Source organism: Myotis daubentonii, chromosome 7 (assembly GCF_963259705.1).
Source record: "Myotis daubentonii chromosome 7, mMyoDau2.1, whole genome shotgun sequence".
Lineage (NCBI taxonomy): Eukaryota > Metazoa > Chordata > Mammalia > Chiroptera > Vespertilionidae > Myotis > Myotis daubentonii.
The window spans coordinates 74,588,923-74,606,925 of record NC_081846.1 but is presented as its reverse complement, the minus strand read 5'-3'; the positions used below and the strand labels follow the sequence as shown (position 1 = coordinate 74,606,925).

The 18,003-nt window shown below is 37.3% G+C and overlaps 1 protein-coding gene across 7 annotated transcripts in view; it reads left to right on the top strand.

Moving 5' to 3' along the window:
• SPOPL (speckle type BTB/POZ protein like) overlaps positions 1-14,369 on the top strand; it is a 65,060-nt gene extending 50,691 nt beyond the window's left edge. For 6 of the 7 annotated variants that reach the window (XM_059704565.1, XM_059704563.1, XM_059704567.1 and 3 more), the window contains 4 exons: positions 1,054-1,176; positions 6,395-6,537; positions 6,623-6,676; positions 10,116-14,369. In XM_059704565.1, coding sequence (XP_059560548.1) covers positions 1,054-1,176; positions 6,395-6,537; positions 6,623-6,676; positions 10,116-10,260 — 465 coding nt within the window. In that variant the 3' untranslated portion in view covers positions 10,261-14,369. The remainder of the gene's footprint in view (positions 1-1,053; positions 1,177-6,394; positions 6,538-6,622; positions 6,677-10,115) is intronic. The other variant, XR_009453855.1, reaches the window with a different exon arrangement.
• The last annotated feature ends 3,634 nt before the right edge of the window (positions 14,370-18,003 follow it).

Below are 18,003 nucleotides of genomic sequence, written 5' to 3'. Positions count from 1 at the left end.
TTGGAATTTGTTTTCTAGAGCAAAAATAATGCCTACATTTTAACCACTAAAATAAGTTGCTATTTATTAGATTTAACAAAAAATGGCATAAATTACATTATTATAAATTAGCTATAATCAAGATATTACCTATTTGGTTTTCCCAGGTGTTTCTCTGTCACCTGTCTTCTTGAAATGTCAGATTAAAGCTCAGAGGTTGATTCTTTGCTGGTTGCATCATTACATGTGATCGATTCTTAGTGCTCCAATTGGACGACTCCAGGGTTTATGTGGGTTCAGCTTTATTCTTTCTGCAGAACTAGAGGCTGCAACAAAATAGCTGCTTCCTTTCCTTTGATTGTTTGTCTGTGCAGGTACTATAATCAACTTTCTGATCACTTCCAAGTAAGCAGACATCAATGATGTTTCAAGTGCTATTGTCAGCAAAGGGTCAGAAAAGTTTACTGTTGTTTATTGTTTGATATTTAGCTTGATTAATCCCAGGAGAGAAACCAAATTTACAAAGATACAGGAATAAAAAAGGAACTGGTCCTCTTTGAACTTGAGCATGTGTTAAGCAAAGAGGTGAGGTGCCATAGATAATAGTACATGCCATTTTGCAAAAGGGAGAATTCTGAGATGTAATGGGTGCTCTGGAATTATCTCATATACCTGACCATTCTTTTGCTTAAAGGTGGTTACAGGATCTTAGGCATTGTAGTACAGCTTAGGAATTCTGCAAAGAAAAACTTAATAGACATCTTTAAGATAGAGGTCAGAAATTGCATGCAGATGTATTTCGTTTGGCCTATAGATTTTTGTTTTACTCTTTTAAATTAAGAAATTTGATTTATATTTCTACATGGTAGTTTTTGGTGCATATACTTTCCTTTTAGACCTGCCTGTTTCACTTTGCCTGCGTAGCTTACCGAAGATAAATTTTAAAATAGAGTTTAATCTATATTTGAGTTGTACAGATTTGGGGCTTTTAAATTACTGTCAGAGTTTTTCCTTGGTTTGTTTGTGTGTCTGTGTTCTTTAAGTATAACTCTTATGTGTTGTTTTCAATATCAGAATCGAGTGGAAATAAACGATGTAGACCCCGAGGTTTTTAAAGAAATGATGAGATTCATTTACACAGGGAAAGCACCAAACCTTGACAAAATGGCTGACAACTTGTTGGCAGCTGCAGACAAAGTAAGTAATTAGGTCTTAAAGAGCTGAAAAATGTCCTCAAGCCTTTGATATATCAAGAATGCTGTCATCAAATGAAAACCCCAAATAACTTGAAATACTGGATTAATTTATACTATTTGTAGATGGCTGTTGAAAGTATTAAAAAATAGCATACAGTGAGTTTTTTTAGTCAATAAGACAAAAATATCTTTATATGAAAGTAAATTTTTTTATGGGAGATTAAATTATAAACTCAATAGTTTTGAGTGTATCTTTACTGTTTTATAAGAAAACACAATATTATATATAATTGAAAATTTTTTATATTGACTAACTTAATTTTCTGTTTATAGATTGATTTTTTAAATTTAATAGTGTAGAAAGAGAAAATAATGATAATTTAATGCTTTTTTATGATGGTGATTTCTTTAATATAGGGAAACAGTGCAAAAATACCAAAAAATCTTAAAGCCAGTAGTTTTCAATCCTGAGAGCGCATTGGGAGCTTTCTCCAAAAGTATTGTCATATGACTTGCATCCATGTATATGCATATGTGAATGTATATGTGTATGTGTATATATATATATATATCTAATCTGTTAAAAGAGAAACATGCAAATTGACCGTACCTCTGCCACGCCCCAAGCCATGCCCACCAGCCAATTAGAGTGACTGTATGCAAATTACCCCAACCAAGATGGCGGCCGGCAGCCACGGAGCTGGAGCAAGCAGCAGGCTTGGTTGTCCCGTTGATGGAGGAAGCCAAGCTTCCTGCCTGCCCTGGCCGGCTATGGCCTCTGCTCAAGGCAACAAAGTTTCAATTATAGAAGATAAATAAATCCCAGATACCTGCTTCCAGCCAGCCTCCACTGGGAGCTTGGGTGGCTGAGGGCCGTGGCCAGCCTGCAAACAGCCATCAGCCCCTCACCCAGGCTGGCCAGGCACCCCAGCAGGGACCCCCACCCTGAAGAGGCTGTGGCCAGCCTGCAAACAGCCATCAGCCCCTCATCCAGGCTGGCCACACTTTCATGGGTTGAGGCTCCCTGATGGGGGGCTTGGCCAGACTTCAAACAGCCATCAGCCACTCACCCAGGCTGGCCAGGCACTCCAGAGGGGACCCCCACCCTGAAGAGGGTGTGGCCAGGCTGAAAACGGCCCTCAGCCCCTTACCCAGGCTGGCGAGGCACCCCAGCGAGACCCCCACCCTTATCCGGGACACCCTTCAGGGCAAACCAGCCGGTCCCCACCCATACACCAGGCTTCTGTCCTATATAATAAAAATGTAATATGCAAATTGACCCTAACAACAGAACAACTGGGAATCACTGGTCACTATGACGCACACTGACCTGGGGGTAGACGCTCAATGCAGGAGCTGCCCCTTGGTGGTCAGTGCACTCCCACAGGGGGAGCTCTGCTCAGCTACAAGCCAGGCTGACGGCTGCCAGTACAGCGGTGGTGGTGGAAGCCTCTCCCTCCTCAGCAGCACTAAGGTTGTCCGACTGCAGCTTAGGCCTGCTTCCCGCTGGCAAGTGGACATCCCCTGAGAGCTCCCGGGTTGCCAGAGGAATGTCTTACTGCCACCTTAGGCCCAATCTGCCAGGGAGTGGGCCTAAGCCAGAAGGTGGTCATCCCCCGAGGGGTCCCAGACTGAGAGAGGGTACAGGCTGGGCTGAGGGACCCCCCGAGTGCACAAATTTTTGTGCACCGGGTCTCTAGTATATATATATATATATATATATATGTATGTATATATGTATATATATGTATATGTAAAGTGTTATTACACTTGTTTTGCAGAATGTTAACATTGAGGGTAACTGAGCCAGATGTATATAGAATCTATTATGTTGTACAACTACACACGAATCTATAACTATCTCAATAAAAATTTAAATTAAAAATGCTATTTACATTAGTATCAACTATATTAAATACATACATAGGCATAAATAAATACATAGACAAAAAATGTTCAAGATATGTATACAGAAAATTACAATGAATTGTTAAATGAAATGCAGGCAGGCCAAAATAAATGGAGAGATAAATTTTGTTTGTGGACTGGAAGTTTGAATATTATTAAAATTTCAATTCTGCTTAAAATTAATTAGGAGAATTAACATGTCCTAATGGGCTTTTTCCCCCCAATAAATTGACAAGGACCTATAATCAAGAACTGAAAAAGATCAAATTGAAAGACTGTCACTGTCTGACAACAAGACTTATTATAATGCCTCAGTATTTAAGACAGTGTTTTATTGGTGACAACATGGACAAATAATTCACTGGAACAGAAGAGAGAGTACAGTAATAGACTGTCACATATATGAATATCTTAATTTTTAATAAAGGTACAAGAATAACACAGTGGAGAAAAGACAGTCTTTTCAACAAATGGTGCTGGAAAAGTCAGATACTCAAATGCCCCCCAAAGTGAACTTTGATTGAACTCATTTGAAAAAGTGACCTTTGTAGATGAACTTCTTCATATATAAAAATATATGCAAAATGGGGCTATAAACCTAAAAATCTAAAACTTCTTAAAGAAAGCATAGGAAAAAGTCTTTGTGATCTTGTGTTAGGCAAAGACTTCGTAACTATGACACCAAAAACATCTATATATATAAAACCCTAATATGCAAATAGACCGAACAGCAGAACAACCGAACAGCTGGCCACTATGACGTGTGTTGACCAACAGGAGGTGTGCGCGGAACATGTGGGCGTTGGCAGCAGGTGGCAGGGCGCGGAATGTGGCAGGCGTTGGCCACAGTGGGATGGTGGGGCAGGTGAACGAGGGCTCCAGACCAAGGCAGGGCTCCTACGTGCCACAGTCCTGCGCCAGTGCCACTACTCACACCCGCTGCTGGCGCCGGAGCTGCCACTCATAGTTGCTGCTGGCATCTGGTGCCAGGCCCAATCACTTGACACTGTCAGTGGGTGCGAGTGGCAGCTACAGGCCCCAATTGCCCCTCAGGGCTCCTCCATCTCCCCTTGCTCCTGAGGGGTGATCGGTGCCAGCAGCCACTTCTTGCACCCACTGCTGTCACTGGCCCCACTCGCACCCGCTGATGGAGCCAGCCCCAAAAGCTCTGCGCCATCAGTGGGTGCAAGCAGGGCCAGCACCATCAGCACATGGGAGCAATGGCAGTGGGAGCGGGGCTGCCAGCAGAGGACTGGGGGCCATGGCGGGAGGGGCCGGGCAGGGGTGGGGAGGATGTACCGAAACCCACCCCTGTGCCCACCACAGGCTCATGGCCCACAGTTTCTTTCAGGGTTCACAAATTCGTGCACTGGGCCCCGAGTACTACATAAAATTAAAAATTTGATAATTGGGCTTCAGTACAATTGAAAACTTTTTTTCTTCAAAAGACACAGGAAAATAAAAAGACTAGCAACAGCTTGAAAGAAAATATTTGCACAGTATATATTTGATGAATGCCTTTTATTCAGAAGATACCTGATAAAGGACTTTTATTTCAGATTATATAAAGAACTCTCAAAACTCAATTTAAAAAAAAAAAGAGTGATATTTCTAAAAATAGAAAATATTTGAACAGCCTTTTTCCAAAATAATGTCAATCAATGTCAGAAGATGCTCACCATCATTAGCCATTAGAGAAATGTAAATTCAAATCACCACAAGATTCTTGTACACACATATCATCATAACTAGAAATTACAAGACCAAAAGCTGTGGAAGAATTAGGACTGTCATACACTGCTGATGGGAATATAAAGTGGTACAACTATTTTGAAAGACTGGCTGTTCCCTAAGACATTTTACACTTGCCATATGACCCAGTGAACCCACTTTCAGGTTTCTATCCAAGAGAAAAGAAAGCATATGCCCATATAATGACTTAATATATGAAGGCTTATAGAAGCTTTCTTTGTAATAGCTGAAAACTGGAAGCGCCCAAATGTTCATTAACAGATGAACGGGTAAACAAATTGTGGTGTGTTTATATACAGTGGGATATTACCCAGCAATAAAAAGCATTGACCTTTCGATGCACAGGCAGCAACAGGCGTGAGTCTCAAAATAATTATACTTTGTGAATAAAATTCTAGCAGTAGAAAGCATATGAGCTGTTGGCTTGGGATTTGGTGAAAGAGAAGGATTACAAAGGTGTAGGAGGAAACTTGGGGATGATGAATATGTTCACTATCTTGATTTAATGGTGATTATATGTCTATAAACTTATCAAAGTATAAACTTTAATAAGTGCAGTTTATTGTATGTTAATTAGGCCTCAATAAAGCTACTAAAGATGTTATAACATATACACTAAAGATTTTTAGTGGTTATGAATATGATTTCTTTAGCTTTGTAATTCATTCTTCAAGAATTATATGCATTGGATTGTGACAACATGCAGTGAGTGTACTGGTTGGTACATTCATCCTAATATATAAAAAGCCAGGGGCCATCACAACCAAAACAACCAGACAGACGACCGAACAGGCTGCATGGGTGACCAGGCGGACAGGGGTGGCAGTTGGGGCCAACCAGGCCAGTGGGGGGTGGGGGGGTGGGAAACAGTTGGGGGCAACCAGGCCAGCGAGGGTGCAGTTGGGGGTGACCAGGCCAGCAGGTGGGGCAGTGAGGGGTGACCAGGCCGGCAGGGAGAGCAGTTGTGGGCGACCAGGCCAGCAGGGGGGGCAGTAAGGGGTGACTAGGCCGGCAAAGGCGGTTAGGGGTGATCAGGCTGGCAGGCAGGTGAGCCGTTAGGAGCCAGCGATCCCGGATTGTGAGAGGGATGTCCGACTGCCAGTTTAGGCCCAGTCCCCAGGATTGGGCCCAAACCAGCAGACAGACATCCCCCGAGGGGTCCTGGATTGAAGAGGGTGCAGGCTGGGCTGAGGGGATCCCCCCCTCCATGCGTGAATTTCATGCACCAGGCCTCTAGTGTTCATAATAATAGAGAACTGTACTCATTAAAAGTATTAAGTAGTAAGGTGTGTGTGTTTTTTAAGAATAAAACCCTATTTTTAAAATATAGTATTTTATACTATGGAAATTGAAATTTCCTAAAGAAAATTGGTCTTTCTCTCAAATATATTCATTAATATTTTCTTCATATTAGGTTAAAAATAATTTAGAGACTTTTAAAATACCCTTAGTTCAAAGTATAACGTGCTTTAACTTTATTTCCTAAGTCCAACTCTCATGTATTTAAAAACTTGGTATTTTCAGTGAATGTTTAATGGTTATGTTTTCCTTTTGAATAGTATGCACTGGAACGACTGAAGGTCCTGTGTGAAGAAGCTTTGTGTAGTAACCTCTCAGTGGAAAATGTTGCTGATACCCTTGTCCTTGCAGATTTGCACAGTGCAGAACAGTTGAAAGCACAAGCCATAGACTTTATTAATAGGTAAGCTATGCTTGTATTTCAGTGGCATGACACCTTCAGCGTTTGTCACCGAACTTTTTTAAGTGTGTTTAAATCTTCAATGCAGGTGCAGTGTACTTCGACAGCTTGGGTGTAAAGATGGGAAAAACTGGAACAGCAAGTAAGATGACATCAGTTTCTGACTCAAAGTTGATCTGCCTACATAGAATTAAGTGTTTGCATAGGCCTTTTGTTCAACTACAATAAGTAGGAATTGAGATATTAGTTATATGGAGTAAACTGCTGGTTATTTAAAAAAAAATAATAAATTTGACTAACTTAGTGGATTCTTGAGGCTATGCCCCCTTGTAGATCAGCTGCTAATGTGAACTGAGATGAATGCCCTAATTTCTGAAGCTCATATGCTCACTTAGTATGTAGTTGAGTCCAGGTATTTCAATGGCAACTGGAGATCCTTTTCCTGTCCCTTCAGAAAGCATTTCTAAGAATATGGAAAATGTTCATTTTATTCTCTGAGGAATGTACCCTTCATATTTGCCCTAAACGTCTTCACATTTGAATGCTAACCCATTGCTTCTTAGGTTAGCCAAGAACTTTGCATTGAATGCTTTATTAAGCCAGCTGCCTAGTATTCTAAAAATGGGAGTAATTTGATCGTTACTTTTTTTTTTTTTTTAAAGGTTAACTTTTTTTTAAAAAATATATTTTATTGATTTTTTACAGAGAGGAAGGGAGAGAGATAGTCAGAAACATCGATGAGAGAGAAACATCGATCAGCTGCCTCCTGCACATCTCCTACTGGGGATATGCCTGCAACCCAGGTACATGCCCTTGACCGGAATCGAACCTGGGACCTTTCAGTCCGCAGGCCGACGCTCTATCCACTGAGCCAAACTGGTTTCGGCTGATCTTTACTTTTCCTGGTAAAACTGTAAGAGGTAGCATAGTTCTTATATCTTTTCTAAGACCAAGCTTTCTGAATATTAGAATTTATTATTCCTTTCTTTGTTTTCTTCTCTCATTTTTAGGGAGAATTTTCTATTCTTTATAATTATTCAAAATAAAAAAGGATAAAGAGTTGATAGGTTGAAAGTTGCATCTTTTGATTCATTTTTGCTTGTAAACCTTAAATTCCATTTTTGCAAGTTATCAAAAGTTGATATAAGTATGTCAAAAAAGACAAGTGGATAAAAGAAAGAGAAGTCAGTGTTAGAAACAAATTAATTTTTTTTACTTAATTATTTCCTGTTGTTTTAATTTGTTTTGCTATGTGTGAAGTTAACTGAATTCCTGTCAGTTTGAGAGTTCTCTTTTTAGTTTATTGGTTTTTCTGAATATTGATCAGTGTGATAATATATTATGGTATGTGATCTAGACAAAAATCAGTTTAAATTTAAAACATAATGTGTATGCAGCAAATGACAATTTATGATCCTTTGTACTTAGCCACTTACAAGCTCTATTTTTATTCTGTTAAGAGAATATTTTACATTTTTAACTTTTTCAATGTCAAAAAATATCAAGAGTATTTTAATATCCCCTGAAGAAGCTGTTGTATGTATAGACCTTCAGTAGATATTTCTTAATAAGTTAAAATGTCAGGTATATTAAGAGATATCTATGTGATTCTGAACAACTGTAGTTGAAATTATAAACACATTGGTTACTCTGATGTCAGGCAAATAAGGTAGTTTTATTATTAGCTACTGTTTAGTTTAACAAACGTGTACCTCATATCTATTGTGAGTCAAGCACCATGCTAATGTGCTGCCTTTAAAAACAGTTATGAGGAAAAGTCCCTATTCTTGAGAAATTTGTTTAATAAAAGAAATATATGAATATGTCATTTATATATAGATAGAAATGTATCTAATGAAAGAAACAAATATATGAATATATCATTCATATGTAGATGGAAATTTAATGAAAGAAACAAATACATGAATATGTTATTTTTTATAATATGGTAAGCAGTATGATAAAAGAAGGTATGTGCTGGAGGTTTAGGGATGGCTTACTGGAGATGACAAATGTGTCTTAAAATATGAAGAGGAATTAGAGGAACTAAAAAAGAAATAACAGGCATTGCAGACAGAAAGGATAACTTAAAGTACAGAAACCTAAAGGCAGTAATTGAACATTCATTTTATGGGTATTTATATTTATTCAGTAAATACGGCCCAAGGCACTGTGCTCATTATCAAGAATATAATAGTGAACATGGTAAATGTTTTCCCTGGCTTCCCAGAGTCTGTGGTTTAGCAGGAGATAAATAGTAATTAAACAAGTATTTGAAGTAAAGTGTGATGATAGGTAAAGTATAGCATACCCATCTGAGCATATAGCAAAGGAACCAAACCTAATCTAGGGGTCAGAGAAAGCCTTTTCAAGGAATTGTATAAATAAAGACCTAAAGCATTAGTAGGAGTTACCTTGATAAAGAAGAGGGAAGAGGTAGAAACGTGTATCTCAGAAAAAGGGAATCAGGTATGCAAAGATTGGGTGAAAAGAAACAATAGTATAGAGTGAGAGAGAGGTTATGAGAAGAAGCTGAGCTAGAGAAAGCAGGCGGGGATAAGATCCTGGGAAGCCATATAAATTAACTTTAAGGGCTTTTTAAGACATTACTCAAAGATTAATCCAGTAAAAGATTGCAGCCTGGGCCAGGCCCCGATCAGGTTTGTGTTTTTATTAATCATCAGAGTTTTGATTTTTGATTGAAAAGGAAAGGGTCTAGGACAGTGATGGTGAACCTATGACACGCGTGTCAGAGGTGACCGCGTGTCAGAGGTGACACGAGAACTCATTTTTTTGGTTGATTTTTCTTTGTTAAATGGCATTTAAATATATAAAATAAATATCAAAAATATAAATCTTTGTTTTACTATGGTTGCAAATATCAAAAAATTTCTATATGTGACACGGCACCAGAGTTAAGTTAGGGTTTTTCAATGCTGACAGGCCGAGCTCAAAAGGTTCGCCATCACTGGTCTAGGATGATACCCAGGTTTCTGACTTGAATCACTGGATGATGGTGGAAGCATTAGCTGACTGGAAATAAGGGAGGAAGAATTTGAGGTTTGCGGAGATATGTTGAGTTCTTATCTAACAATGCTGAATTTATGGAACTTGAAACGCATCCAAGTAAAGAGAACAAGTGGTTGGGAATGAACCTTGTTAGGAGGCTTAGGATTTAGCAAATCAGTAGTTGTCATCATTGAATATGATAGCTAAAATTATGAAGAATGGATGAGATAGGATGAATAATGAATGTTAAAAGAGTAGAAGGCAAAAGTTTCAACTTGAGAAAAAACCTGAGTGTAAGCCAGGGAAAAGAACTCTTAAAAGTTAAACTATGGAGACAAGTGTCACATGCTTCAGGAGAATAGAATTTCCAGAAAATTCTAATAGTTTCATTTGTTACAGAAATACTACTAAGGTATTTTGTGAATGATATTTTAATGAATTCAAGTGGTTGGAATACATACAGAGGCAGAGTGTTCAAAACATTATGAAATCCATAAATATTAAAAATTGACAATACATAATGCATTTTGAAAAGTATTCTTTAACAAACATCTCTTAATTTTATTTTTCAGCCAAGCAACGGACATAATGGAAACATCAGGGTGGAAGTCCATGATTCAGTCTCACCCTCATTTAGTAGCAGAAGCCTTCCGAGCACTAGCATCTGCACAGTGTCCACAGTTTGGCATTCCACGCAAACGGCTAAAACAGTCCTGAAATCTTCCATGAACTGTAGAAAAATGGAATTGACTTTTATTCCTCCAGGTCCAGAAGGATTCTAATAGACAAACCATAAGCAAGAGTTGTTTCTGTTGTCTTGTCTACAGAGCAGAAGCTGAAAAAGCGTATGGCTTGCATTTCAGGTGGATAATTTATGGTTTATTCTTCAGCTTTAAATTAGACTGACTATACTCTAATTCACTTCAAGGCCTTAAATTATCTCCAGTGACTTCTCTTGTTCATATGATACTTTAATTTTTTTATTGTGCCTTGTCATTTTGACCAAGGCTATGCAGGATTGCACTAGCTCCATAATGCAGTAATATTGACAACTGAAGATATTAAGTTTCAAAAGGATCTTCCATTAGCTTCAGAAAAGCAAAATTAATTTTCTAGGGTTTTTGCTATGCTATCTCAAAGTTTAAGACTAGGTTCTTAAAAGCACTTGTATTGGAGATAACTGTTAATGTCTCCAGTCTAAGTTCTATAAATACAGGAGAACCTGCTTGCCTTCAAGGTAAGTTATGGCAATACACTGCTTCAGTTCTAATTTATTTTTCATTTCAGGGGCAATTATGCAATGAGTTGGCCCAGATTTTTAGTAGAATTTGTGATGTTTATATGTTAACTGTCCAGAAAACTAAGAAGCATAACAAACCTTTGCTTGTGTTTCTTTGTGGGTTTATCCAAGTTTACAATTATTGAGAACTGATTGAGGATAAGATTTCAATAAGAAAGCATGTTTTGTGCTGAATTAATTTTTTTTAATTTATAGTGGCCTACATTTATATGAAGAATTCTGTACATGTTAAAAGTAAGGATGACCAAATGTAAATTTAATGAGTGGGCCAATTAAGAGAGATATATATGCACTTTTAATGTGTAACTTTTGTATGCTGAATGGTACATATATTTTTTTGCTTTTGAGGGAATTAATAAGGTATAGTTAATTGTGTCTTAACTTTTGAAATAATTTTTTAAGACAGATGGAGGTAACTGGCTGTTTGTGATAATAGATAAGAAAGATATCCTTCATTATAGTTAAATTCGTTTCCATTTCAGTTAATCATTATTAAATTCACTCTTTTTTTTATCACACATTGGAGAAGGCATCTGAACAATAAGTGAATCCTGGACGGTCTACTCTCCTAAAAACAACAAACTGATATTATTTGCAGACTAAAGTCTCTCCTTTTATGAAAACCCTCAGAAACTTGTCAGGCCACATTCTGAACCTTCCCCATCCCCTTAGTTTTTTCCTTTCTGTTTCAGTTACTGTACTAACATTGTGGATGATACTGAAATTCTGCATAATGTGAACAGGATAAACTTTATAAACTGCTTTTCATGGGCCAGTTCTTTATTATAAGTCAATTTCAGCTTTAAACACATACACATGCTCAGTGTTGGATAGCTCTGTTCACAGTGGAGGTCTGTTCTGCATCTGGTTTCCTGAAATAGGGACAGCATGCTTCTTCGGCAACATTGATGTTGGACCACAAGGGGAAAAGTGTGTCACTGGAAAAAAATGCACATACCTATATATTTGCATACATAACTGTTCTCCAGATTAAAATTTGTATAATTTGTTTATTTAGTTTTTAATTTAGTACAAAAGGAAAATAATTAAGCCTGAGGTCTTAAAATAGGTTTTTTGTATTTCTTCGTTAGATACTCACTGAACAATTCTAATACATCAAGAGTGATTCATATTTACATTGAACAACACTGTCAAATACACATTTGTTATCCATAACAAACGAGTTTTGAAAGACCTTATTTTTTCAGATATCTTTATTTTGCTCTTTGTAATTTCATTGAGTCTTTGTTATGTTAACTTAAGTTTTAAATTGGAAGAATACCTTGGGATAAAAGAAAGATTCTTAAATATTAGTGGACTCCATCAGTGCTATAGTGAGCAGAAATTCACTTGCTTAACTTCGCCATAAGATTGAATTAATTAAATTTGTAATGTACAATTAAAAAATACATGCTCACATACATATATACTAAGATTTTAATTTAAATTTTGCCTGGGTCTTATAAGAAAACAAAAACTCCTTCCTCGGGCTATAGAATTTTGTTGTCATATATATATAAAAAAAACAACGCTGGTGAACCCATGTATATCAAATGCACAGAGGCACATTGTGAATTAATTCACTGCTTGAATCTACATTTCTAACTATAGTGACTTCACTAATAACACCATATAATGAACATTTCAGATTTCCCTCACTTACTTGTTTTCATGTTTATTGCAAATCTTAAGGGTTTTATTATAAGTATTATTTTAGTTTGGTAGTACATTTTGTACCAAAAACGTCAAACACTGTGCTGTAAGAAGATCCATGTTTGTAGAAATGTCCACTTTTCAGATAATATAATGCCTACCTTTATACTAACAGAACCATATGGTAACTGATTTATTTTTTTTATTTATTATGTATATTTTTGGTATTGTGTGGGTTCTTGAGGCTGTGATAGAAAACTGTTAATGTGTTCTGAAATAAGTGCTCTAATAGCCTTTTTTTGTTTTTAAAATTCATTGTTTTCAGTAGGCACAGATTCTGTCTAGAGCAGTCTTGCCTTTTGATTATCAGCCTGCTCCTGTTTCTCTTTTTGTCACCTAAACAGAACTTTTCTTAAAAAGTAGTGACTGGTTTTAAACATTACATAAATACAAAAGTAACCATTGGAAAACTGTTCTTTAGATTCAGTTAGGGAAACACTATATTTGTGCCTTTTTTGTTTTTGAATTTTAATGTGTATTGGTATTTGGAGCACAAATATGAAGGTGCCATAATATTATGGCTGCCATTGTTACCTCCTTGAATATTCGTGTGTCATTGTCTTAAAATAGTAATTGGAGAACCTTGCATGTATTATGTGGTTATTTAGGCATCTGTGTGCACGTTTGCGTGCATGTGTGTGTGTGAGTGTACATGTACTTGTTTTCACTTGGACTTGTGTGTGATATATTCAAGAGTTAATTTCTAAAAATAGGACTCAGTTAAACATTGAAAGTTCAGGCTAGTTGAAATATACCATTTAAATGTGCTTTACTTGGGACAATTGATTGATAGAGGAAATTATAATTCTCAAAAATGTGACTAATTTACTGCATGACAAACAGTGCCTTTTTAGGACATCATTAATTCTAAAATTAAGTTTAAAATATTAACGATCTCTTAAAATGTTGTCATGAACATTATTGGCTTTTAAAAAACTATACCTAAGTTAGAGCTTAAATTGCCAAAAATATAATTACTAATTTACTTACCCATTTAAGTTTTGTGCATAAGTTTTAAAACCTAAGCAGAATTCTTTATAAGATTGTGAATCATAGATGCTACCCAGTGTTACTAAAATATAACACTGGGGACTTCAGTAAGTTGTTTTGTTAAACTCACAAGCTTTTTTCATAGCCAAGTATACTTCAAGTATTGAATTATTCCAAGTTGGACTTCCATGCTCTTTGGTGAATAAAATAAAAATATTCAATATATTCTTGCAAAATAAGGTGGGCGGGTGGGTTTAGTGTTTTCAGATGATAAAGACAGCACTTTCACACACAAATAAGAGTATTTTGCAAACCTCTTTTATACAGATTATGAGCTCTACTTTATTTAAGTGTTCATGGAATGATGTAAATTTTAGGTCCATTTGAATAAATATAGAGTGCCTACCATATGCAGGACTTCCTTTTCACTAGGAATTAAATCATCACACAGTGTTTTCTGCTTGCAGTATATGGACTTAATGTTTGAAAAGGAATTCTTATATTTAAATTTTTTTCTGTTGTTAGAGTTTATCATTGTATACTGTAACCCAGTTAATTGTGCATTCAGGTTTTTAGAATGAAGATAAAACTTAAGTGTGTCCCACTTTTGAAGATAAAATTCTGCTAAAATTATTTAAATATTAGTCCTGGGGGAAATTGATTTTCAAGTTTCAAATGTATAAAGACTTATATCGAACTTTTCAGCCTCATTTTTAATCAGCTCATGTTGATGAGATACATACTTTTGGTATCTTGTTGCTGAAAATATTTTTGGCATTTCAGCACTTTGTGTTAAAATAAAGTTGTTACTACTTATTCAGAATTAATTGGTCTATTTTGTGTTTATTTGAAAATATAAACTCATATTTTATCATGAAAACCATTGTTTCATGTATTTTATCTGTTTTTGGTTTTGTTTGGTTTTGGTTATTACAAGTAGGGGGATAAATCTAGTGCCTGTAACTCCATCTGGACAGTATAGCTTTCCTTAATCAGAGGTAACAGGAAGGACTGTGAAATGGCACATTATCAATGTCATTCGTTAGTTATGGTGAAGATGGGGAATATGGCTCAGATCATATATATAAACGAATATGTATATATTCATTTCTCAGATCTTAAAAAAAAAACATGAGGCAAACACTGATACCTCAAGTGGATTTCTTCTAAAAAAAATAAGAAAATTTTACTGGAGAATACTCATTTATAGTGTGGAATGCTAGCCCAAGCTTTGTCCTGGCAGAGTTTACAAATTCAAATGTTAACAAAGGAACTGATAGAAGGGAAGTCACAGACCACGTATAATATGTGATGAACTAGGGCAGTGATGGCGAACCTTTTGAGCTCGGCATGTCAGCATTTTGAAAAACCCTAACTTAACTCTGGTGCCATGTCACATATAGAAATCTTTTGATATTTGCAACCATGGTAAAACAAAGACTTATATTTTTGATATTTATTTTACATATTTAAATGCCATTTAACAAAGAAAAATCAACCAAAAAAATGAGTTCGCGTGTCACCTCTGACACGCATGTCATAGGTTCGCCATCACTGAACTAGGGAAATGGCAGGCAATGTAGTGATGGGCCTGATATAGTCATGCAGATTCAATAGTATGACAGCAAATAAGAGGGCCCTAACTTTTAGGCCCAACTTAATGGCACTGTCTGTATCCTAAACTACCTACCTCAACCGAAGCAGAGCATTGTATAATATTAATGATTAAAGTGGAATTATTAATGTTCATAAGTCCTTCAAAGAGGGCCCATAGTCCCCCAAAGGAAGATTAAGCAGAATGCAAAATCATAGATGAGGAAGTGAGTCCAATTCTCCTGAAACAGTATCTTTTCTACAACCTTAGAGACGTATATCCACAAAGTTAGCAATAGACACATGTAAAGGATAGTATATCTCTACCGTCTTCCCAGCAAAAGTAGCCCATCACTACAACCTGCTTCTGTTTTGCAATATGCTTTGGTCAATATTTTCTTGCTCTTTTTTTAAAAATTGAGTTTATTGGGTGACAGTGGTTAATATAATTATGGGTTTCCGGTGTATATATATAAAAGGCTAATATGCTAAGTGTCCCTCTGACTGTTCAACCAGTCACTATGATGTGCACTGACCATCAGGGGGCAGACGCTTAACACAGGAGCTGCTGTGACTCGCACTGGCCATTTACAAATAAACGGCACCACAGACCTGGCGCCAACAAAGCAACATTCAGCTTCCCTCCAGTGAGACACAGGAGCAACACCCCACCAAATCGCAGCCAACGCTGCCAACACCCCATGGCACAAAATGCAGCCCAGCCCCGCAACATTCACTGTGAGCGCTGGGTTATGTCGCATATCAATACCCGGCTTTTTCTCCCTAGTGAGTAGCCCCCTTGGAGTTTTTTCAGCCCAGGAACATGACTTGCTTTATAGCCAGGTGCAAAGATTTTACATTAACCGAATGTCTGTGAAGCATTTTCCTGTGCCTCATCTCATTTGATCCTCACAGAAGTCCTGGAGTAAGTAGATAGGAGTCTGTGCAGAATCCTTTTTTTTTTCTCATTAGCCAGAAAATGGAGATTTAGAAAGTTTAGAAACTTGACCCAACTGAAAAGAAGAAATGGTGGACCTTGAAAATGACTTCAGGTTTTCTCACTGCGCAGAATATAGTCAAACACTGCTGCAGTTAAATATTTTACCCTTTGTTCTCCCTGTGTGATCTACAATAATAATCTGCTTAGTGTTGATATTTATTGCTGTATTGCTGACAATTATCTGAAAGAGAAGTTGTGGTGCTTCATTGGGCTGGAAAAAGTTTAAGTCAGAAAGCAGGTCTAATTAAGCAAGTCTATTCTATAGATATAAAGCACTAAGTTGATTTGTGCATGTGCAATACATAGAAAACTCTTGCTGGTGCCATTCACATGCGTGTGTTACGATTTGTCGATTGTTAATTTCGTTGACACTTCTATTAAAGAGAAAGGGCAAATAGTGATACTAAAATATTTCTTCTAATTTTCTTTCAATGTGCACGAATCCGTGCACTGGGCCACTAGTTCTATATAATAAAAGGGTAATATGCAAATTGACCAAATGGCAGAAGGACCAGTCACTATGACACACACTGACCACCAGGGGGCAGACGCTCAATGCAGGAGCTGCCCCTGGTGGTTAGTGTGCTTCCACAGGGGGAACACCTCAGCCAGAAGCTGGGTTCATGGCTGGCAAGTGCAGGGGCGGTGGTTGGAGCCTCTCCTGCCTCTGTGGCAGCACTAAGGACGTCCGACTGCCAGCTTAATCCCACTCCCTGCAGGAAGAGGTCCTAAGCCATCAGTCAGACATCTCCCGAGGGCTCCCAGACTGTGAGAGGGTGCAGGCCGGGCTGAGGGATCCCCCCCCCCCCCGCCCAGTGTACAAATTTTGTGCACCGGGCCTCTAGTAACTATAATACATCATCTCTATACTGTATTCAAGTGTCCACCACTTGAAGTCAAGTCTCCTTTCTTCACAATCTATCCCCACTTTACCCTCTTCTACCTCTCCCCACCTCTCCCCCCCCCACCCCCCGCTTTGATCAATATTCTCTTAAGCTAGTAAGAAAGCTAATGGACATCTGGAATGGGAAATTGGTCTTTGAAATCTGTTGATAAACTAAGCTAAAAAAGGGTATGTTTGGAGAGCTGGGATCAATATTTTTTAAATAATAATTTTTAGGTTTTACATAGCTATAGTTTGGTTTCCAATGTTCTAGAAAGTCAGTGGTACCTAAGAACATCATTTTAGGAATAGTAATAATATGCAGTTTCCACTGATTATGACTTAGTCACGATGTTCATAAAATTCTGACTCCTGCTGTCACTCAAAAGTAGTCTATACAGGTACAGACCCAAAATATCTGAGTCATATTCTGAAATATACACTCCTACTAATATTTAGTCTGAATTTCCTTGACATAAATGACATCAAAAGATATCAATATAATGATCAGGTATAAAGTATTAGTGTGGTTTTTTCGATACCTACCCAAAAAAATAACAAAAGTATTAATTGTGTGAGGAAAGCCCATCTTGGTTGGGCAGTCCAACCACAATACTCAGCAGGAAGATTAGGCTCTTCAACATCACTTAATAGCACACATCATTACTGGCATAATAACCACTGACTTTCACTGGGTTTGTGGGTTCATGGATCTCTAAGAGGTTATGTTTATTACTGAACTGCATTTTTAAAAGATTGTTTCCAAAATATTCTTTTAAACCCAACTTTAAAAAAAAAATTAAAATGAGGTGCCATTTTTCCAAATAGGTTTGGTTAGATAAGTGTTTCTCAATCTGGGGTGCTTTAGCTCCTCCTTTCTCCCAGGGACAGTTGGCAATGTTTAGGAATGTTTTGGTTGTCAAACTGAGGAGGAGGGTGTTACTGGTATTGGCAGATAAAGGGAGAGATTCCACTAAACAT